We start from the raw sequence: 23382 nt of genomic DNA on the forward strand, positions 1-23382 counted from the left end.
CGTGGTAGGACCGAGGCTCTTTAATGCCTTGCCAAAAGCGCTGACAGGAGGGGAGTTTACCCTTGCAACATTCCAGAAACGACTGGACAAGTGGTTGAGAAAGATCCCGGATTGTCCAGTAATAGGAAACTACTCTCAGCAAGTGACAAGCAACAGCATCTTGCATCAGCTGGCCCAAAGGAGGGCAAATAGACGGAACACGTCCAACGTTACATCCGACGACGACTCGGAGACGGAGGACGACGAAGGCAGCGCATCAGCGTGATCGGGGACTAGGAAGTCCTAAACTCTTCATAAGGTCATAAGGTCAGAAGAGGTCTGGGCATACCTGTATGGCGGGTCGCACTCGAGCTTGTGTGAGGACAGGTTATGTGGGCATACCTGTGTGGTGGGTCACACACCTGTATGGTGGGTCACACACCTGTATGGTGGCTCACACACCTGTATGGCGGCACACACACCTGTATGGCGGGTCGCACTCGAGCTTGTGTGAAGACAGAGGTGGGGTGGGTGTGCTGCCGATATGTACGCCCCCAGCATCAGTCCTGGGTGGGGCGGCGCCCCCCTGATGCTCGTCGGAGCCGTGGCGCTTGAGAGGCTGTGGGGTGACCGCCACCAGCGCCAGGCTGTTGGAGGTGCCCGCGCTGGTGGAGGTCTTCTTGCGCCCTGGACCGCTCTTCAGGTGGAAGAACCTGTAAAATAATTATATAAATCAAAAATTATATATAATTATTATAGTAATTATGTCTAATTTTTATATAATATAAATATATTATATAAAAATTATTACAAGCGATCGATAATGCTTAGTAATCAGAGAGAAAGTAATATAATTTGTCGGAAAATACTTAATAATGCTCAACGAAAAAATCTGCGCAATAATTCTTGGTAATCAAATAAATTACAGAGAAAGTAGCTTAATTTACCCAAACGAACCTAGGTTTTTATCGAACAATACCACAAATAAACATTAATTGAATAAGATTTTGAAGGAAAGTAGATGCCAATAATATTAAATGAAAATATTTTACAGGTTAGCTATATAGCCGGCTCAAAAATGCCATCACACATTAATAAACGCGTACATGAATAAACGATTTACAATAATATTGATTTGAATAAAATTTGACAGATTAAAATGAAATTAAAAGCTTTTGCACGCATTTTTGGGCATTTTTTTCTGAAAACACATTAGATAATTTTTTTGGTACTAATCCATTATTCCAACCACTTGCGCAGAAGCCATAAAAGTAATCGAAGAAAGCGAATTAATTTGAGTTCAATAGAATTAGTCTAATTAAAATTACCTCAACAGTAATTGAAAACCTTATCTCACATCATCGCCATCCACTAAACTCGTCTAAACTCACATCTCTCACTTCGCACATAACTGTGAGCAAACTTCATATATAAAAATATAACTCAGTACTCACTGCAGTGAGTGACAGAGAGCGCATTTTCTCGTTGACGAAAGCGTGAAGTGACGGACGGACAGACGTACAGACATGGCTAGCACAATAGTGCATTTTTCCATAAATGAGAAAATGCGCTAAAAAAGAAAAATCAAATATTTTTATTCTGTAAAATGTTATAGCCAACGATCATATGTGTCCTTTCTGCCATGCCAATTTTCTTTGCATCTTGCTGCGTTGACTTCCTTAGCACTGAATCCACTTATTATTTTAATAAATTCGTTGATTAAAACTACAACGACAAACGTACAGGTCGAGTAAGGATACCTTGGTGAATCCAATTATTATTTAAATAAATTCATTGATTAAAAACATAACAACAAACGTACAGGTCGAGTGAGGATACCTTGGTGAATCCACTAATTATTAAAATAAATTCATTGATCAAAACCACAACGTCAAACTTACAGGTCAAGTAAGGATACCTCGGTTTTTTGGCTGAGGGCTGGAGGGCGTTGGCAAGGAGGGTCTTGTAGTCCTCAGAGCGTAGGAAGCGAGGGTAGCAATCCTTCTTAAGTAGGAGCGCGTAGACGTGCTCAGAGGCGAGGTCGTAGGTGTAGCGCGAGGGCTGCTTGCGCTGCAGCTGCGTCTCCTCCATCGTCTTGCCGTCGATGTTGATCTCGCACGGGGCACCGGGCTTCAGGAACTCCCTGAGTGAAATTAAATAAATTAGGGCTGAAAATAAAACAAATTAGGGCTTAAAATTAAGTGAATAAGAGCTTCAGGAACTCCCTGAGTGTAATTAAATAAATCAGAGCTTCAGGAACTCCCTGACTAAAATTAAATAAATCAGGGCTTCATGAACTCTTTGAGTAAAATTGAAATGAATCAGAGCTTCTGGAACTCCCTGAGTAAAATGAAATAAATTAATTCGCCCATCTACATATGTTTACTAAGATGAAATAAATAAATTAATACTCTGACTAAATAAATAAGGAAGAAACGATTTTCTCTTCAAAAAGATGCATTGTATAAAAAATCTAGTGCATAAATTTTATTCACAGAAGAAACGGCATTTATAGACGTCCAAACGGGTAAATTTTACCTCCCAAAATACCGCAATGTTACAAGAAATCTCAATTTAAAACGTAAAATCAAATTATAATACTCATACACTCAACGTATTCGTTGGGTAGATTCTGCCACTAATTATATTAACAAAAACTCTCGTAGTCATCGATTGTATTCATCTACTAATGCATGGGATAAGTTCTACTACATATTCTACTCACTCGTAGATGCTCTCGACGGCCTCGGTCATGTTGGACGCTGGTCCGTAGCGCAGCTCGTTGACGGCTTGCCAGAAGCGGATGTTCTCGTGCGAATATTCCTTGCGCAGGTAGTTGGTGAACTCCGTCATACCTGCGACAACCGAGACCTGCTACACCAGCTACAACCCTGACCTATACCTATATTCTTGCGCAGGTAGTTAGTGAACTCCGTCATACCTGCGACAACCGAGACCTGCTACACCTGCTACAACCCTGACCTATACCTATATTCCTTGCGCAGGTAGTTGGCTTTAAAGATGCATAAAGAATTTTACAAATAATTCATTGTTGATCATTTTTTATTGGCCTGAACTTAAGGTGTGTCATTGCTAAGTTTATAAAAAATTAATGAAGTAAAAATACTTTATTTGAGAGAATTCAAAGACTCAATACTTAAAAACAGCGAAGCGGCAACGTAACCAAGACAATATGTGTAAGGTGGATAGATAGTTTGTCCATGTGTAGTCTTCTAGCTTATAGTATATAGGTAATGATTAATAGTAGAATACCTATTACTCACTAGCTACCTAATGAATTAATTCCCAATACCTAATCAATATTGGAATACTTTTTAATCATAACCTACATGCCATTCTCAATCTCATCAATACACGAAAATCAATCAAAACAATTATTAAATCGCGACATGTACTTCGTGTTTATCTATTTTATTTTATCAAAATCTAACACGTAATATAACTTTGCATTTAATAAGAGCAATCAACACGTAGTATAACCTAATATAAAATAAGAGAGGAATCAACATGTAATAAGACTTGTAACAGACGCTACAGAAGCGGTCACCCACCAAGCGGGTCAGAGATGAGCTCCTGGAAGCTGATGGCCCAGCGCTTGACTCGCATCTCTGTAGGCGCGTCGGTGCTGCCAAATTACAGAGATGTTAAGAGGCGCTAGAATACGTCTGGGAAATGCTAATTTAATAAGATATGTCAAGATCAGAAAACCTTCCAAGTATTACGTGTTAATCGAACAGTACAAATGGTATTAGTAAAGCAGTAGTATTTTTAGAACTCGCTTAGTGCACGTTGAGGCCGATTTCTCGTCTATAATTGGTGGGCTTGGCTGTAAAATCGTCATTGATTGGCTGGCAGAGTTACAAACTCATATCACTAGTCATCATTAAGGAGCCAGAACTCCTCGTCATCAGACACCCAGGGGTTGGAGGGGTGCATGGTCACTAGTCACTAGTCTAATCACTAGTCACTAGTCACCTAATCACTAGTCACTCACTAGTCATCATTGAGGAGCCAGAACTCCTCGTCATCAGACACCCAGGGGTTGAAGGGGTGCATGGTCACTAGTCTAGTCACTAGTCACTAGTAACCTAGTCACTAGTCACTCACTAGTCATCATTAAGGAGCCAGAACTCCTCGTCATCAGACACCCAGGGGTTGGAGGGGTGCGGGGTCACTAGTCACTAGTCACCTAGTCACTAGTCACTCACTAGTCATCATTAAGGAGCCAGAACTCCTCGTCATCAGACACCCAGGGGTTGGAGGGGTGCGGGGTGACCAGGAAGGGGTCGTAGTCGACGAAGACCTCGCAGTGGCTGATGAGCGCCTCGCTCGCCACCGACACCTTGCTTCTCGTCCTGTCCAGCCCCTTCGTCAGCCACTCAATCTGCCGCCACATTAAACTAATTAAATGCTCATATATTAAACTAATTATATACTCATCTATTCAATAAAAACCTAATAATAATGTGAATTGGATGTTGAAAAGCTAATTTGTATTGAATCAGTGAGGTCTCTGTCGTGGCGTAATACAGGCGAAGTCCAGCACAAAGGCGCCAACCTGAGGCAGTTGCTACACTTTATTACACCCCTCACCTCGTAACACCCCTCACCTCATAACACCCCTCACCTCATAACACCCTTCACCTCATAACACCCCTCACCTCATAACACCACACCCTTCACCTCATAACACCCCTCACCTCATAACACCCCTCACCTCATAACACCCCTCACAACACCCCTCACCTCATACTGCAGGAGCTGTACACTCTTCATGCGCACCCTGTTGGCCATGCTGGCACGGTCATCACAACACCCCTAACCTTACAACACCTCCCAACACCCCTCACCTCACAACACCTCACAAGACCCCTCACCTCATACTGCAAGAGCTGTACACTCTTCATGCGCACCCTGTTGGCCGTACTGGCACGGTCATCACAACACCTCACAACTCACCTCATACTGCAGGAGCTGTACACTCTTCATGCGCACCCTGTTGGCCATGTTGGCACGGTCAGGCACGGGGGCAACCTCTAAGCAGTTGGTGAAGCCCTGAGGTGGGCGGTAGACCCTCCAGTACGCGCGCTCCTGCGAGTCCGTCACGATCTTGTCGCCCTTCTTGCGCTCCTTCGACAGCCGCATCTGCAGCCATCAATTTTATTTACAATTTCCTAATTGAACTTCAGATTGTAAGGGAAATTCACCTTATTCCGGCTGTTGGATGAATTATGTTTGTGATTAATTAGTTTCGGCGGCTTTAGCGTCTCTATTAGGTTATTCCTATAAGGTTGGCTACAAGGCCACACGCGTGACGTGGCCGTCCCGTTATTGGGGCCCGCTTTAGTGCTGGGTTTAGTCATTCGCCAGGACTCAGTCGGAGCTTACCTACCGTCACTGCTAACTAGTGTACTTGTAACGTTTCTACTAGGACCGATCTCTTGCCTGGCCAGCGGGAACGGCTCCTATTTAGGCCGACACTGGCGGTGTTGCGTCACCTAAGTATCCGCATATTCGAGTCCCTATTGCTGTTGTGCACCTCGACTGCTGCAGTGCCTCCTTACTGTGTGGACTACCTACCGTCGGGCCCCGTATCTCGTGTTCCACTCCACCTTCCGTCATTTAGATTAGGATTAATCGTTTCGATATTTATTTTCGTGTTTACAGTGTCCCACTGGTTATTTTCGTGTTTACAGTGTTCCACTAGTTATTTTCGTGTTTACAGTGTCCCACTAGTTATTTTCGTGTTTACAGTGTTCCACTAGTTATTTTCGTATTTACAGTGTTCCACTAGTTATTTTCGTGTTTACAGTGTTCCACTAGTTATTTTCGTGTTTACAGTGTTCCACTAGTTATTTTCGTGTTTACAGTGTTCCACTTTGTGTTTTCGTGGTTAGTGTTCGTTTTAGTAAATTTAAGGGTATTTGGTTTTCATTTCCTTCGTTAAGGTTCGGTGGCGGTTTAGGGTTAATTCTTCGGACCCAATTGGAGTCGGTTCTGTATCCAATTCCTTTACACAGATTAACTGAGTGATATCGTGGCTTCGTGATAGTGTATAATTAGATTAATAATGAACTTTTTACACTTCCCTAATTCCCTAATTGAACTTCAGCTTTAATGAGTTATATCGTGGCATCGTGATAGTAAATAATTAATAAAAGACTTTATACAGCCATTTTACAATTTTATATATCAGCTCTTGCTTTACGGAGTAATTTCGTTGTGTTGTAATATTATATTATTAGCTTAATAATAGTCTTAATATATCTCGCTACGTGTGCGTAAATTTCATAAGAATTTCATCCCACTATAAGTGTTTCACGTCCCACTAAGTGTATTTCTTGGAGAATTTGTAATAAATATAAATCACAACCAAACAATTTAAATAAATCAATAAATGCAATTAAGTCATACAATATTACTTTTAGATCAATCTTAACCTAAATATTCTTTGTAAAAATTATCCTTCAGTAATTCAACAAGAAATGAACAAGAAATGTGCCCTCAGCATCTAGTAGCTATTATTTAAATATATGTATTATTTATAAATATTTAATGAATAGAGAATTCATTAGTGGTTATGGGCAGAATTATTTGCAGTTCAGGTATTTCGAATAACGGAAGATTCTAAAAAAATAAACAGCTTGTAATGTTTCATCAATACGGTCATTAAGAAGGCTGAGTGAAAATAGAGTGCTTAGGAGATGAAATGTTTCACCATCTTAATTATTATTACTCAATTTGTTTAAATTAATTTATTATAATTAATTAATTATCATGGGTATTAATATCATCAACAATATTTACTTGTTTCGTCTACTCAACTTTAAATCATAGAAAGTGTTGTTTTGACATACAATATTTGTTGTAATTTAGCAAGCATTAAAATTCACACTTTGTTTGCGCATCAAGCACAAGCTAGTTACTTAAAATATAAACAATATTTTCTAAATAACTTCTTGTGGCGAAAAAAATACTTAGTGTTCCACGTAGTGATAAAAAATTCGCCTGCGAAAGTATCTCTCCGATTATAAAATGAAATAATTTATTTTATTGAAAAAACGGAATTTCCCTTGACTGAAGCAAAGCTGTAAATAAATTTATGGTCTGCCTCAACAATTTTATTGTCTGTCGCAACAGACCATAAAAACAGTGACGACATTTTAGGATTCAGGGAAAACATTTTGATGACAGACTGGCATTCATGGTGAACATGCTTTCATTATCGATATATTAACAATAATGAAGAGAAAATCATTTGCCTCTACATTTACCATCACTTATTTTACTCGTCGTCACCACCACGTCACCACGCACCTGTTCCTCGGCCTGCACGTCACCACCACGTCACCACACACCTGTTCCTCGAACCACCACGTCACCACCCCGTCACCACCACGTCACCACCACGTCACCACCACGTCACCACCACGTCACCACCACGTCACCACACACCTGTTCCTCGGCCTGCACGTCACCACCACGTCACCACCACGTCACCACCACGTCACCACACACCTGTTCCTCAGCCTGCATGGTCACAAAGTCCCACTTATGCTGCAGTCCCTTCTTGAGTTTGGCGTAGGTCTCGAGCTCGTACTCCTCCAGCCCGTGCTTTTGTTTGTTGCGGAAGAGGCGCTTGGTGAGATAAATGGCGTAGTCTGTAGTGTCTGCTGTGTGGTTCTGTGACGGCCAGTAGTATGGAGTCTGCAACACATAAATTAGACATTTATCATCGCATGTTATTTATCATCGCGGGTTATAGATCATCGCGGGTTATAGATCATCGCGGGTTATAGATTATCGCGGGTTATAGATCATCGCATGTTTTCATCATCGTTGTGCCGGCAGGACGCTAATTCTGAAGCGCAGCGGCGGCACAGCCAGGAATTCGTCGTATCAGCACCGATATAATATTCTGATATTAAATGCATCTTTAGCACGATGTTTATACCGTTTTAGTCTTACCATAATTATAATAACATGGCAACGTTACCACAATATTTATACAGTAACATAATTTCTAGATTGTTTAAACAATCGCATCGTTACCACATTGTTTGTACAAAAACATAATTACCTCATTTTTATACAAGTGCACGGTAATCACATTTTTATACAATCGCATGATTTTTATTTTATCGGCCTTGCTGTGACGTAATATTCGGATGAGCTTTGCTTGTAAATTATCACTAGAAAGATGAAACTGCGAACAAATTCCGTGCACTCGGAACTTGTATAATTAAGGTAAAGGTTGAACATATGAAAAATATTTCTATGTATTTTTTTTGTTCTTATTTTATATTTTGTTTTATTATTTGATCTCGGAGTCAACGCAATGCCATTAATATAGTATGTCTTTTAACAGATTTTTTCATCATTATTTATGCTGCTTGGCTGGCTGTACGATATATCAGCAAAACTCAGCATTATGCACTTGTTACAATATGTCATTCGATGCCTCAAGGCCTTGCTGTACAGCACTGCTTTCTTCTATTTCTGATTACGTCATTGCATGCTTTAATTAATCCTCTTGGATACATTAATTAGTCCTCGCGAATTAATTAAACTAATTGCACTAATTTGGAGGAAATTAACAACTTGACGTGGCGGGTGGCGGACACCGGACGGGGCGGTAACCAGTCGCAAGTTCGGCTTATTATTTCCTTGAATTTATTATACTAGGAGTACTATAGGCTCAGTTGCGACCTAATTTCGTGGTATTTATACTTCGTCTCGAGTTCGTCTCCAAATTAACTTCCACTGTATTTTATGAATAGGTAATATCTTCATTTCACATGATTTTAACAATCCGACAACGAATTCAATTATCTTCAGTGAATAATTGAAAATTGTTCGAGAATATTTCTTTATATTGAATCTTACGTCAGTTTCCCAATGTGAAAAATGTAAAAAAATGTGATTATTTGTCATAATGAAGGTCTAGCAAATCCGTCTGAGCGACATAGGATTCGAAGGCTTTGTGATATAGGCTTCGTAGGAATTATAATATCTAATTAGTGATGTTAGGATTTGTGATGCAAGATTTGTATGATTCGTGATCCGTAGTTATTGTAGTATAGAATTCGCGATATAGGATTTGTGATGCAGGATTCGTACGACTCGTGCCACAGGATTTCCATGGAAGATTTGTTTTAGTGCGAGGTGACGTGTGCGCTGTCTTAATTAATTTAATTTAATTGATTTACGATTGTCTCACAGAACGGCCTCTCCTAATTAAAGTGTGACAGTTTCCGCAAACCAGTGTACGTACTTTATTCCTCTGCATTTGTGTTGTTTTAACGTATTACACATTTACATGCTAATGTGTGTATTTTTGCGTGCCCAGCATTTCTAGAATCGGACATTTTTGAACGCAAGAATCATTGTCTTTCATTGAGAAATTGATCAAAGTGATCTTTTAATAAGTTCATGGCTGACTTTCAGCCTTAATTTCGCCATCTTTTTCGATTAATTAATATTAAATATTAGATTTAGTGATTAATTAATTACTATCCAGCTTGTAATCGATGTTGCATGATCAATTGTAAATTTTATCTAGCTTTGCACACACTCAGAGAATTGAGCGACAATTTGTCCAATTAGCCATATAATTTTTGTCATTGGTCATTCTGGCCAAATTTGACCCGGACAAAGGGCGTATCAGTCTCCGTCCACTTTTTACTCGCACTGTGGGGGAGAAAGTGAGTCACTATTTGGACAATGTGATTCATTCATTTCTTGAGTGTATATTCTTTTCGTGTCGCGTGAGTTCAGCGTTTTAATTGTTGTTCTGTGAGCATCAATATATTACGTCTTGACGACTAACTTCATATCAGAAGACAAAGGAAAATTACAATTTTTTTCTTGTCTACTTCCTTTTTTGTTAATTGAAGCACAGTTATTTGTAATTGCAATGCCGTGTAAGTGGCTTTACTTGTATTGATAAACCTTTTTATCAATAAAGCTAAACTTAATAGCGTTCTTGAAATCATCCCCATTAATTTTATTTTTTAAATATTTGTACATAAATTAATTGTGTTGGAGATCAACACGTAAAATGAGTACATTTAGTAAAATATTATCAGCCACACAAATAATTTTATTGCAAGATCAAATTTTGCTAAACAATAAACATTACTGAAGAAACTTTCGTGTCTGCCTTTAGTTGATTTTAATGGAGACGGGTCATATGGTACAAATTTTCAAACACTTATTTATGCACGTAACATTAATGCACTTTTTTGCAGGACCCAAGTGGGCCAGGATGACCCACAAAAGGGCAAAAAGAGCATCGATATTTCAATAAAGTTCCACTCATTTCTCTGAGTGTTCGATCTAACCAAGATTTGCGAAGTATCTATGGTAATAGTTTGCTTAAATCGCAAATTAATCACTAATTTTAAAGGCAATTGATTAGTCGAGGAAATTTACTACAATTTAATTGAAATTACTTGGCACTTTCTTTAATTTTTCAATTCAAGATTTCAAAAGATTTTGCCGGCGAGACTGATCGATATAAAATATCGATCAGATAAATATCGACTGATCGATAAATAATCAATGTAGGTGATCGTTTAAAGTTTCAATTATCAATTTAAACGTCTATCATTGGCACGGGCGTCGGTGGCATGAATAAGACTGCGACGTATGCAGGAGGAATGCCGGCCTAGGAGGAATGCCGTCCTAAGAGGAATACAGTCCTAGGAGGAATGCAGTCCTAGGAGGAATGCCGTCCTAGGAGGAATGCCGGCCTAGGAGGAATGCCGTCCTAGGAGGAATGCCGGCCTAGGAGGAATGCCGGCCTAGGAGGAATGCCGGCCTAGGAGGAATGCCGGCCTAGGAGGAATGCCGGCCTAGGAGGAATGCCGGCCTAAGAGGAATGCCGGCCTAGGAGGAATGCCGTCCTAAGAGGAATACCGATAGGAGGAATGCCGGCCTAGGAGGAATGCCGGCCTAGGAGGAATGCCGGCCTAGGAGGAATGCCGGCCTAGGAGGAATGCCGGCCTAAGAGGGATCTGGAGGTATGTCGTTCTAGGAGGGCTAAGGAGGAACGCCATACTAGGAGGAATCAGGGAGAATTTTGTCATAGGAAGAATGAGGAGGCATGAATTCCATAGAGGAATCAGGGGGAATGTCGTCCTAGGCGGAATCAGGGGAAATGTTTTAGGAGGAATGACGAGGAATGTCGCGGTGGGAATAAGTAAGCAAGGCTGCATTGGAAGCTTGCCAAGCCATGGAGTGAGGGCGTCACGCGAGGGCAAGGGGGAGAGGGGATAAAATTCATGGAAAATATAAAAAAACGAGACAAAGAAAAAGAAAAGTTGATACGGAAAGATAAGAGAGCGGAGGGGAAGATATAGAGAATGATAAAAGGGAAGAGGAGGAAACAAAAGATAAAAAGTTAGATGTGGAGACCAAACTTCTGGGCGACGGTGAAAGCAAGCGCAAGAAATCTAGACGAAAAAATTGGTAAGAAAAGGGACACGTGGAGGTTTGGAGGAGATATATACGCGGGACACATTGTTTGGAGGAGATATATACGCGGGACACATTGTTTGGAGGAGATATATACGCGGGACACATGGTTTGGAGGAGATATATATGAGGGACACATGGCTTGGAGGAGATATATACGCGGGTTTGGAGGAGATATATACGCGGGACACATGATTGGAGGAGATATATACGCGGGGCACATGGTTTGGAGGAGATATATAGGCGGGACACATGGCTTGGAGGAGATATATACGCGGGACACATGATTGGAGGAGATATACAGTGTCTGCCATATTTATGGCAACGGATGTTTGCTATATAAAATAATTTGTCTTCTAGGAGACTTTGCTTTTGTAATGGAGCTTAATATCATCTATTAAATTATTCATCTATTTTATATTGCAGAAGTCTAAGGTGTCTAAATTTTCTATTACTTATGGCAGTAGATAGAAATGCAATTGTAACCCTTCATTAAAAGGGGCGAGAATATTTCAGTCATTGCAAAAAGCTCCAAATTCGTTGTGAAAATGTGTGGAAGGTGGTAAAAAATTCAAGGAAACTGGTGAAACACGCAATCGACCTGGTCAAGGAAGGAAACGAAGTGTCCGAACAAAACAATTGGTCAAAAACACAAGGGAGAAGTTGAGGAGAAACCCTCGTCGCTCAGCTGCAAAATTGGCTGCAGAAGCAGGAGTCAGTCAGACATCAATGCGTAGAGTCCTCAAAGATGACCTCAAAACTTCCCCTTACAAGATGCAAATAAGGCATGAACTAACAGACCGTCATGAACAAATGAGGCTCGAAAGATGCCAGCACATTCTGGATCTCATTGAGGATGACACGCTGCCCAACTTGGTGTTCAGTGACGAGAAAAAATTTGACATTGAACAAAGCGTTAACCGTCAAAATGACAGAGTTTGGAGTCGGAATGGATCTGTGGCAACCAGAACAGCAACACGACGTCAAAATGGTTTGGGCCGTGATGGTTTGGGCCGCGGTAACCGCCACCGGGAGGTCCGCACTAGTATTTGTCCCCTCAGGAGTGAAATTGAACAGTCAGCGAAACATTTCGGACATTTTGGAAGCTGAGTTGTTACCTTGGGCCCGTAAACACTTTAAAGGCTCACCATGGAGTTTTCAACAAGGCTCTGCCCCATCACATGGCTCAAACATGACCCAAAACTGGATTCAGGGTCACATCCCAGCGTTCATTAGCAAAAGTGAATGGCCCTCAAGAAGCCCTGATTTGAATCCTCTTGACTTTTCTGTGTGGGCTATTTCAGATAGTAGGGTCTGCAGAACACCTCATGATTCTTTGGATAGTTTGAAGTCTAAATTGACACGAGAATGGGACTTGATTCCTATAGAAATGCTGCGTGTCTCCTGTGAAGCTTTCCCGCGTAGATTGAAGGCCGTCATTAAAAATAAGGGTGGTCATATTGAATAAATATGTCTGAGAATTGTGTAGGTAATTCTTGGCTACTAGCTCATCCAATAAAAAAACAATTTACCTGTTTGTTTCATTGAGAAATAACAAAGAACATGCGTTGCCATAAAAATGGCGGACCCTGTATACGCGTGACACATGATTGCAGGAGATATATGCGCAGGACACACACGGAAAAGAGGATGAACAGGAGACGAGGGAAAGAGAGTCTTCTGAAATGTGATGGGACTATCAAAAGGAGTTTAAGTACACGTAGCAGCCAAAGTACACGTAGCGGTCCAGGAGTAAGGGGAAGCCTGTAGAGGGAGGAGTAGGGGGAGCTCACCTGGAACCTGTAGAGGGAGTAGGGGGAGGAGTAGGGGAGGAGTAGGGGGAGCTCACCTGGAACCTATACCTGTACACAAAACATACCATTACCTGTACACAAAACATACCATTACCTGTACACGAAACATATACCATTACCTGTACACAAAACATACCATTACCTGTACACAAAACATACCATTACCTGCACACAAAACACACCATTACCTGTACACAAAACATACCACACTCTACTAAGCACGATAAATTTGTATATATATGTATATACTGGCTAATACTCAACTAAAAAGTACAGAAAATAACAAGAAACTTTGATCAAAGATCCTCTCAATTATTAGTCAACACAAAGGAAATCAACATAATTTGCGCATTATTGGTGAAATTCAACAGTTTGCGCTGCTCTCAACAAATTAGCTAAACAAATTCTCTGAGAAACATTCGTCAGATGTAACTTCAAGGACGCATTTGTGCAGGATATTCACCTGAGTCCTCGAGGTCGAGGCGCTCCATGAGCCACTCCACCAGATCGTAACCTGAGGGAGGGGGAGTAGTGAGTGGTGGGGGGTGAGTGGTGAGTGGGGAGTGGTGAGGGGTGAGTGGTGAGTCATGAGTGGTGAGTCATAAGTGGTGAGTCATGAGTGGTGGGTGATGGGTGGTGAGTCACGAGTGGTGAGGGTGAGTCATGAGTAGAGTGTCATGAGTGGCGAGTAATGGGCGGTGAGTGGTGGGTGATGAGTGATGGGTGTTGAATGATGGATGGTGAGTGATGGGAGATGAATGGTGAGTTCTGAGTGGTGAGTCATGAGTGGTAATGTTGTGGTGAGTGGCATAATATCACGAAGCATAACTTATCTCTAAACATTCAATTTACTAAGGGAACTTGTACTTCATCAGCAATTTTATTATAATTATATAGTATTTATTATACTATTAAACCAACTAATAAATAGGTTCAATTAAAGAATATAAAGTTCAACTGATAATATAATGCGTTACTTCAATAACAAAACAAATTATTAGACATTTTATTGCAGAAATAATGAACAAATTTCGAAAAAGAATCTTCACGTGGTCAATGTTGCAGATAACATTGAAAAACTTAAACAGAAAAAAAAGCAGTAGAAAATGTAAGGTTTTGCGTTTTAGAATGTGGATGCAATTGCAAATAAATATTGCTCAACAGTCTGCGAAATTGTGCGCGCATAAAAAATTAACACAGATGATGTGCGTTGCATTTCTTTGTAAACTTGGAACAAATGTCTCGGGATATATACAGTGTGTGCAGTATACCCTGATGATAAAAGTTTGTAATGATTAGCTCGAGTAACAAATTAAGATGGTTAAGTAGAAGGTCATTATTTATTACGAAATTAAAGATGTAAACACTTGAAGATGCGCGTCTCATAGTACTAAATAAATTACATGTTTCCCTGTTGATTATGTGAAAGAAAATGTAAAGATAATTAATTAACATTGATGTTTCCATATGTACATTTCCAGGTCCCAAAGGCAATAATTGATTCAAGTCTTTGGTTGAAAAATTGTATGCACTCACCCATGAAGGCTGAGGGGATGGAGGTGAGGGAGATACTCACCCATGAAGGCTGAGGGGATGGAGGTGAGGGAGATACTCACCCATGAAGGCTGAGGGGATGGAGGTGCTGTCTCTTATACACATCTAGATGTGTATAAGATTACTTGTGGAAACATTACTTAATAAATAACTACTTATGCTACATTTATTACTTGTGGAAACATTACTTAATAAATAACTACTTATGCTTCATTTATTACTTGTGGGAACATTACTTAATAAATAACTACTTATGCCTCATTTATTACTTGTGGAAACATTACTCAATAAATAACTACTTATGCTTCATTCATTACTTATGGAAACATTACTTATTAAATAACTACTTATGCTTCATTTATTACTTATGAAAACATTTCTTAATAAATAACTACTTATGCTTCATTTGTTAATTATGGGAAAATTACTTAATAAATAACTACTTATGCTTCATTTATTACTTATGGAAACATTACCTAATAAATAACTACTTATGCTTCATTTATTACTTATGGAAACATTGCTTAACAAATAACTAATTATGCTACATTTATTACTTATGTAATTCAAAAACAATAATAAGAAAAATGAAAATTACAAAATTAATTCACACACGGTAATAAGTAAAATAATAATACAAATATAATCAGAAAATGTCAAATATTGATAAATTTTCATGACCTCGAAAAAAATGAGATGGAAATTTTAATCTTTGATGAACAAAGTACGAAACATACCATTACATGTACACGAAACATATACCATTACCTGTACACAAAACATATACCATTACCTGTACACACAACACACCATTACCTGTACACAAAACATACCATTACCTGTACACAAAGGCTGAGGGGATGAAGGTGGGGGAGATACTCACCCATGAAGGCTGAGGGGATGAAGGTGGGGGAGATACTCACCCATGAAGGCTGAGGGGATGGAGGTGAGGGAGATACTCACCCATGAAGGCTGAGGGGATGAAGGTGGGGGAGATACTCACCCATGAAGGCTGAGGGGATGGAGGTAAGGAAGAGCTTCTGGCTGCGTATGGGGATGCCGGTGTCGGGGTCCTGCATCTCTCTCACCAGGGCCTCCATCTGGCCATGAAATACAAGAGATTATTGCTAAGGTTTTATTGTGTTAAATTATCATTGTGTAATTAACGGCTTTTCATTATACAATCACAGAATTATGATATGCTGCATGTTTACCTATCGATTTATTAAGTAAACCTGTTTCGATTTACCGTCATTGAGAAAAGGTTGATTGCATGAAAGTTTATGCAGCAAATATCCATGAATCGTATTTAATGTTATACATTATATCATATATTATATTTATGATATATAAAGCTCTAACTTTATTCTGAATTTTCAACACTATTTCTACTTAAAGGGAACTGCATAGATTTAGCTATAAAACTTTCGTTGTATTTCAAAATTTTTCATTCCACGCAATCATATCTACTTCAGGGCCTATATAGTATGTAGTTTAAACATACACATTTTCCCCAATATACGCATGTAATTTTTTATATTATTTTCATCGCGCGCTACTGTGTCATTAAATGCAGAACATTGTACTATCGCTGCAGCAGAGCGCGATAGATTGGATAGATAGTAGAGGAAGTTCCGGAAAAGTTTCTTGTCGTGAGCTCATTTTTTGCGGGAAGTTCCGTAGCGGCAGCCGAAACATTCAAATGAAGCTCGCGAGACCGCGACCGCAAAGCTTGCCATTTGGCAACGAATAAATTCAATAGATTTTTGGCCTGTACTTTTCCACCAGGCATCTGACATTGAAATAACATTGATTTAACTTTGTTGTTTCAACGAAATCAACTTGTATTCAACGTTGATTCAATGTAATATGCCTGAAGGGTTGACAACTATGTTTGCCAGCAACAGACTGGCATACTGCCACAGACTGGCATACTGCCTCAGACTGGCATACTGCCACAGACTGGCATACTGCCACAGACTGGCATACTGCCACAGACTGGCATACTGCCACAGACTGGCATACTGCCACAGACTGCAATTTAGGTAGAGTCGTTCTGAACCAAGAACATTAAATAAATAGGTTTAATGTTATTTATTACTAATATTTTGACTGTTTTGAGTATGAGAAATTCAGTACCGTATATTTGATGTATAATTAACCTTTAATTTGCATTGAGCTGAAAAGAATTCAAATGACACCGGTAAATAAAAACAATCAAAACTAGCTGCATACTTGGCAGCTCCATGCGACGGAGGTAAAGATGTCGTATATATAAGGAAGGACAGGAAAATATTGTAGGCAAAGATTGCAAGTAAAGATTGTAGGCAAAAAATTGCATCCTCTTCCGGGCCGGAATTGCACTTCACGAGCGCGTTGCGATCCGATTTCCGGTAGCAATTTACGTGTAAATTGAAGCAATTCCATGTAAATTTGGTGTCACATCCGCAGGCAATAACACATAACAACGAGGCTGTTATTGTCCCTTTTCAGCAGCAATAGAAGGTAATATTATAGTTCTAAGTGCTTTAATTTGAGCGTTGGTTTGAATCCTTGTTTGTTAGCCATCTCTGCCCATGTTTCAAACCGTCACAATATAATATTCCAATGCAGCCTAGTTTAAATAATTGATTATAAGTTAACGTAGGATTCTGAGCATAAAAATAAACCAGAAATCACCAAATCCGTATCCCATTAACTACTTAATGTAACATAAGTAGTTAATTACATTAACTACTTAAATGTAATTTAAGTCATTTATTCCTATTTGATTCAAATTTGGAAACATATGTTGTAAGGAGCTTTCACTTATACAATGATTTGAATGAGCTTTCAGTTTAGGATGACTTTAAGACTTTAAGTGTTACAATATGAGCGCTATATGATATCGCTCTTCGCCAGGTCTAGTCACCTACGATTCAAATATGTATAATAATATAATAATATATCAGCACGCCATCTGCCACTCATGCAGCATCAAGATATTGCCGAGGTATTGGGATATGGGCGAGGTAATCGGGACCGTGCGGCGGTAATCGTAATACTGCCGAGGTAATCAAGGTAACGTTGAAGTAATCGGGATATTACCGAATAAAACGTGGAACTAAGAAGGCTACGCAGGGTTAGCCTTCTTATCACAAACAACTCCCCCTGCCTAACATTTACTTTATAATAACACATCCAGCATTTTTTAATTCTCAATTCCACAAAACTTGGTGCAGTGACCGTTTCTACATGCATTAATTTGATTTTAAAATCAGTTTGAAAGTACATGGAAAATAATGTACAAAATTAACACATTTCATTTCTACATGACTTTGTCGGGCGTGGCCCTATCTTATTTACACCAACTTTTCTCATCAGGCATTTGAGGTTGAAATAACGTTAATTAAGCGTTGTTCCAACGAAATCAACGTCAATTACCTTGCCATTGAGACGACAACAACGTATCTCCAGTAATGGAGACGTGACAGCTATTGATCTCTTGTTAAGTGGAGTATCACCTCAATATTAGCGGCATCAAATAGAAGCTTTATTTGTTATATGGCAATTATGAAATTGATGCGGGGGAATTAGCAGGAGATTCCCCGCGCAGTTAAGAAACGGTGTAAAAATGGTCGAACTGGTGTTTTTAGTGGGGTGCCTTTTCGCAAAATTCGGCCATGATTGGGTTGAAAATGGGGTTGAAGTTTCAAAAAATGTAAAGTTACAAAAAATACGATGTGGTTTTATTTCACGTCGTTGACGGCCACTGAAGCGACGTTCCATGCATTTTATCTCCGTTTTTAGCGCTTTTTCTCAGTTATGGAAAAAATGCCCGATTGTGCTCGCCATGTTCGTCTGTCTGTCCGTCCGTGACTTCACGTTTTCGTCGACGAGAAAATGCGCTCTCTGTCACTCACTGCAGTGAGTACTGAGTTATATTTTTTTCAACAGCGTGGATGAGTTCCTATAAGGAAGCCTGCATGGATGTGAATCTGTTGAGCGCTTCATGCTTTCCGCGCGTTCGACATTTTCAAATATCCAAGCCTTGCCCGGTTTGTGACGTTAAAATCACGTTGTTTCAGCGAAATCAACACGTAATCAACGTTGATACAACGTCATTTGCCTGGAGAGCCATAACCAAAATATAACTGTCATATGATTTCAAGTTCAATTTCCTAACATTTGTTCAAAATGTATAAATAAAAATAATCAACGAACGAAGTAAAGAATCGGGCATTGTAAACGTTTGAAAATTCGATTAATCTTGTCTTCTATATCCTACCACTGGGAAAAATATGAATTCAAGCGTTTCTTTCAGTCTCTTTATGCGGTCCGAAAATTCGTACCCTGGCCAGGTTTCAATTGCAAACCGCAATCACGTTCCAAAGCAGCGTTGCCCGTGAATATTGGCATGAGAAGCATGAATTTTTGCGCGAGCTTGTCGCGGTTTTGGTGAATAGCGAGAGCCCAGGAACGTCGCACAAAAAATGGGCGAGGCCTAAGAAAAAAATTCAGCCTAAGAAAAAAAATTCTCCGAGATTTTATTTCAGCTGCGATCTTGGCAGCCGCGACGTACACGCGTTGACTGCGTCACAGGCATGGAGGGAATTACCCTACAGTGAGAATTGCTCTAGTGAAAGAAATATAATAGACAGAAAAAAGCACTAGAAAGAGAATTACCATGGTGCGAGAATAACCATAGACCTTAAAGCGAGAATTACAATAGGTAGAAAATTTCCCATGAGTGAGAATTACCAAGGAGCGAGAATTACCATGAACGAGAATCACCCTAGAGCGAGAATTACCACGGAGAAAGAATTAACATGAAAAAATAATTACCATGGAGAGAGAATTACCATTTAGCAATAATTACCACGGAACGGAAATTACCCTGGAACAAGAATTACCCTAGAGTGAGAATTAACCTAGGCACAGATTTACCATAGAGCAAGAATTATTGTGATGAGAGAAAGCATTTGAGCTGTTAATGCGTTAATCGTTATATGCTATTATTTATTATGTCCTACATCATTCATTCGCTTCATTGAGGTGCGATTTTTTGCTGCATTACAGTTCGTTACTTTATAGTCGTGCTCAACTTTGAATTTCTCAGATTTGATAATCATTAATGAATAATTGACTTTTGAAGAATTTAGGAATGTAAGCTCGAATAAAATATTCCTCAGTAAACATTATAATGTTGCAGCTCACGACATGATGCGCAGGCAATGTTGCCTCGAGAAAGAAAAGCATATGCAGAACAATGAACAGGTCATACTGTTCAAATATTGACACACTTTGTTACCCACAACATAAACAGAGAGCAAACGTAGCACTGATGCGCCCTTTTATTGGATCAAACTGGGCCAGGGTCCTATACTTTCAAAAAAAGTTAAGAGATCGTAAGTTCATCAGCCAATCATTGACGGCCTTTCGAGCAAAATCCACCAATCACAGACAAGAAAATAGTGCGTAAGTACTTACGTTCACTTAGCCAGTTTTGAAAGTATGGCCCTAGGATTATCCACATAAGAGTAAGAATCACATCGCAATTAGGACAAAGACTCACTCATTTCTCTGTGCGTACGAGGCGCAGAAGCTGGCAAGACGGATAGGGATAAGGCCGATCTAATCCTCTTATCTCGCGTGTGTAAAAATTTTGTCACATATAAAATGAAGAACCAGGCTTGACGATTTTTACACGAAATTGCATGTAAGAACAGCTATTTCACTGTCGAGAAGAAAAATTATAAAATAATAAGGCTAGTTAAGACCACTATTGCCTTAAAGGAAACACAAGAAGATATTTTAGCCTAGAATTTGAATGAAATATTTTTAAAACAACTAACCTATTGTTAGCAAACGAGGCTTCGGGAAAAACAGAGCTCAACTTTTCCACCTAAAAGTTCTAAATAAAGTCAACAAAGACAACAGCATTTGCTATGAATGTCTCGCACACACAAAATTCAATGTATTTATGCATGTATTAATGTAAAATACCATACATATATTCATAATTCTTGAATCAGAATTATCATATCGTATAATGATACTATGGACACATTTAGTTACGCCTATTGCAATTAAAATTCTTCTACCAGTTAGTTTAAAACGTATGCAGGTAAATTTGAGGGTTATACTCGAATGTTAGATGGTCATTCAACTTCTAACCACAATAAATTATATTTGATGAACTAAAACTTCCAGAGTGTCGTCGTTCAGGGCGCCAAAATATACTGAAACATGCACTCAGAGAAATGAGTTTTTGGGCAAATACCCTAACAAAATTTTGAGACGTGCGCGACCCTGCATTAGGGCCGCCTAGGACTCGGACCGCTTGTAAATCAGCTTCTCTATGTCCGCTTCGGCTCAGGGTTCGAAGAGCAAGCTTAATTAGGCAGTTTAATTGCTAGCTCGGTATATGACTCGGCTCGGCCGACCCTTGTCATACTCTCAGACGACTATAAAGTCGGAAAGGAAATTCTGACAAGAAGATGATTTCGATCGGGTGGCCAAGCAGACCCAGAATAACTTTAGGCCAACTGTTGTGACTCTTCTGCCGAAGCATAGGCGGTCCCCGAATTTGTTAGGGTTGGGATGCATTTTCTCCATTATATGTTTCATCCAGACCCAGTCATGCCCGGAAAAAGAGCTTATCAGCGCTACATGCAGAAAGGGCGAATGCGAAAGTGCGTCATGTTTAGACAATATATAGCACATTGATCTTTCCGTGTATGTCACATAATACAGGAAGCAGGAAGATCAGTGACACATAATATCAGATCTGAAGATCCCTAAGCCTGGGATCTGAGGGTCTGGCCGTAATGAAGGCGAGCCTCAAAAGATCCTGTGAACTGATCCGCCGTCAAAGGATCTCCCCGTAGGACTCAGTAATCACGCCACGTAGGAAGTTGTGACTTGGACCGTGATGGTCGTACCGAAAATACTCAGAAAATGAAGGGGGTCACATTGTCCAAATACTTACATAGTTTCTTACCCAAAGCACGTGCAGAGAACGAACGTAGCATTGATCTACATTGATCAATCATGCATACAGCAGTTAAGGTATACATACAATTTATCCTGGGTCAATTGCCAACATGCTAGTGAAGTGTTATTTATACATCGATTCATTAAAATGTAAACTTATACGCTCATAAAATAAAAAATATATTCAAAGTGAGATGAGTTAAGGAATAAAAAAATCAGTTCCTCGACACGACTTATGTTTGTAAGAAAATAAATTAAAAGTCAGTTCCTCGACACGACTTCTGAAGAGCGCGGCGTTCATCAAGCGAAGCAAATGCGAATTTTCGATTTAAATTTTCATGCTTTGATCGAGCGCCGCCCGACAGGAAATTAGCGACCGCACCGCAATTAGTTCTCCATTAGGTTGATAATTGGCATCGCGGGACTTCTTTGTAGGAATGAGGGATGTTCCTCGTCATTAATGGCGAGGGAAAATATTCCCCGCCATCAGGGGTGAGGGAAAATATTCCTCGCCATCAGGAATGAGTGGAATGTTCACCCCTCAGCCCTGAGAAATTATAGCCACGACTTAATCTCTCATATTGTAAAGTAAATTTGTTAAGTTTTAACATCTTTGGACAGGGAGTCGGCTGCATGTAAGTTTGTGAAATAAATAACAATTAATCTGCTTTAATATCAGTTAAACTGGGATTGGCTACCACAAGATCATAGCTGGTCTACCAGTAGATATAGTCACACTTGGTAACTTAGAAATAATGAATGTTTTGTCCTAATAGCGACATACTTTTTTACTCGCAGCACAAACACACAGTACACGCAATTGTATCATATTTTAAGAATTCATATTCTATGAATTCTTATTTTAAAAATTCTTACTACGAGAATTCATATTTTAAGAATTCATATTTAAAAAATTTCAATTTCAAGAATTCATATTTCAAGAACTCATATTTCAAAAATTCCTATTTTCCCTCAACTGAGCACGGCCCAAGTGAGGTGTTCACCCCAGATGGGCGATGCAGCTTCATCAGCTCTCAGCTATTGGTGGTAACTTGATCTCGTTATGGCTTAATTGTCGCATCATGTTGCTAGGGACAGCTTGCGAGCCCATACTGATCCTGCTGCATTCACGCAGAGAAATGAAGGAAATTTTGTTCAAATTACGATGCTTGTTGCAACTTAGGTTGCTAAGAACAATGCTAAGCTATGATAGAACCATTCACTCACAGAAATGAGTTAGACTTTTTCCAAATAGCGATTCATATTGCACACTTTGTTGCTAAGAACAGCTCGCGAGCTCATACAGAACCATGCACTCATAAAGAGGAGTGGGACTCAATCCAATTATGGACGTAATTTTAGCCCTAGTGAGTAATCCTGACCTAGTTTAGCCCGATAAATAAGCGTCTTGGTGCTCGTTCTACGTCAGGTAGCGCCAAGAACCCTTGTCATGTGACGCCACGCCAAGAACCCTTGTCATGTGACGCCACGCCAAGAACCCTTGCCATGTGACGCCACGCCAAGAACCCTTGTCATGTGACGCCACGCCAAGAACCCTTGT

At 39.7% G+C, this 23382-nt stretch overlaps 1 protein-coding gene across 1 annotated transcript in view; it reads right to left on the reverse strand.

Annotated features, from left to right (window-relative positions):
- Nucleotides 1-23382, reverse strand: part of LOC108666863 — a 109945-nt gene that overhangs the window by 18771 nt on the left and 67792 nt on the right. The window contains exons 4-16 of the mRNA XM_047880891.1: nucleotides 15850-15946; nucleotides 13756-13806; nucleotides 13452-13457; nucleotides 13272-13327; nucleotides 7519-7707; nucleotides 4960-5145; nucleotides 4209-4384; nucleotides 3995-4017; nucleotides 3875-3941; nucleotides 3552-3625; nucleotides 2705-2834; nucleotides 1898-2122; nucleotides 462-692 (exon numbers count right to left, since the gene is read on the reverse strand). Coding sequence (XP_047736847.1) covers nucleotides 462-692; nucleotides 1898-2122; nucleotides 2705-2834; nucleotides 3552-3625; nucleotides 3875-3941; nucleotides 3995-4017; nucleotides 4209-4384; nucleotides 4960-5145; nucleotides 7519-7707; nucleotides 13272-13327; nucleotides 13452-13457; nucleotides 13756-13806; nucleotides 15850-15946 — 1511 coding nt within the window. The remainder of the gene's footprint in view (nucleotides 1-461; nucleotides 693-1897; nucleotides 2123-2704; nucleotides 2835-3551; nucleotides 3626-3874; nucleotides 3942-3994; nucleotides 4018-4208; nucleotides 4385-4959; nucleotides 5146-7518; nucleotides 7708-13271; nucleotides 13328-13451; nucleotides 13458-13755; nucleotides 13807-15849; nucleotides 15947-23382) is intronic.

The sequence above is a fragment of the Hyalella azteca genome, unplaced genomic scaffold (genome assembly GCF_000764305.2).
Source record: "Hyalella azteca isolate HAZT.00-mixed unplaced genomic scaffold, Hazt_2.0.2 contig6532, whole genome shotgun sequence".
Taxonomy (NCBI): Eukaryota; Metazoa; Arthropoda; class Malacostraca; order Amphipoda; family Hyalellidae; genus Hyalella; species Hyalella azteca.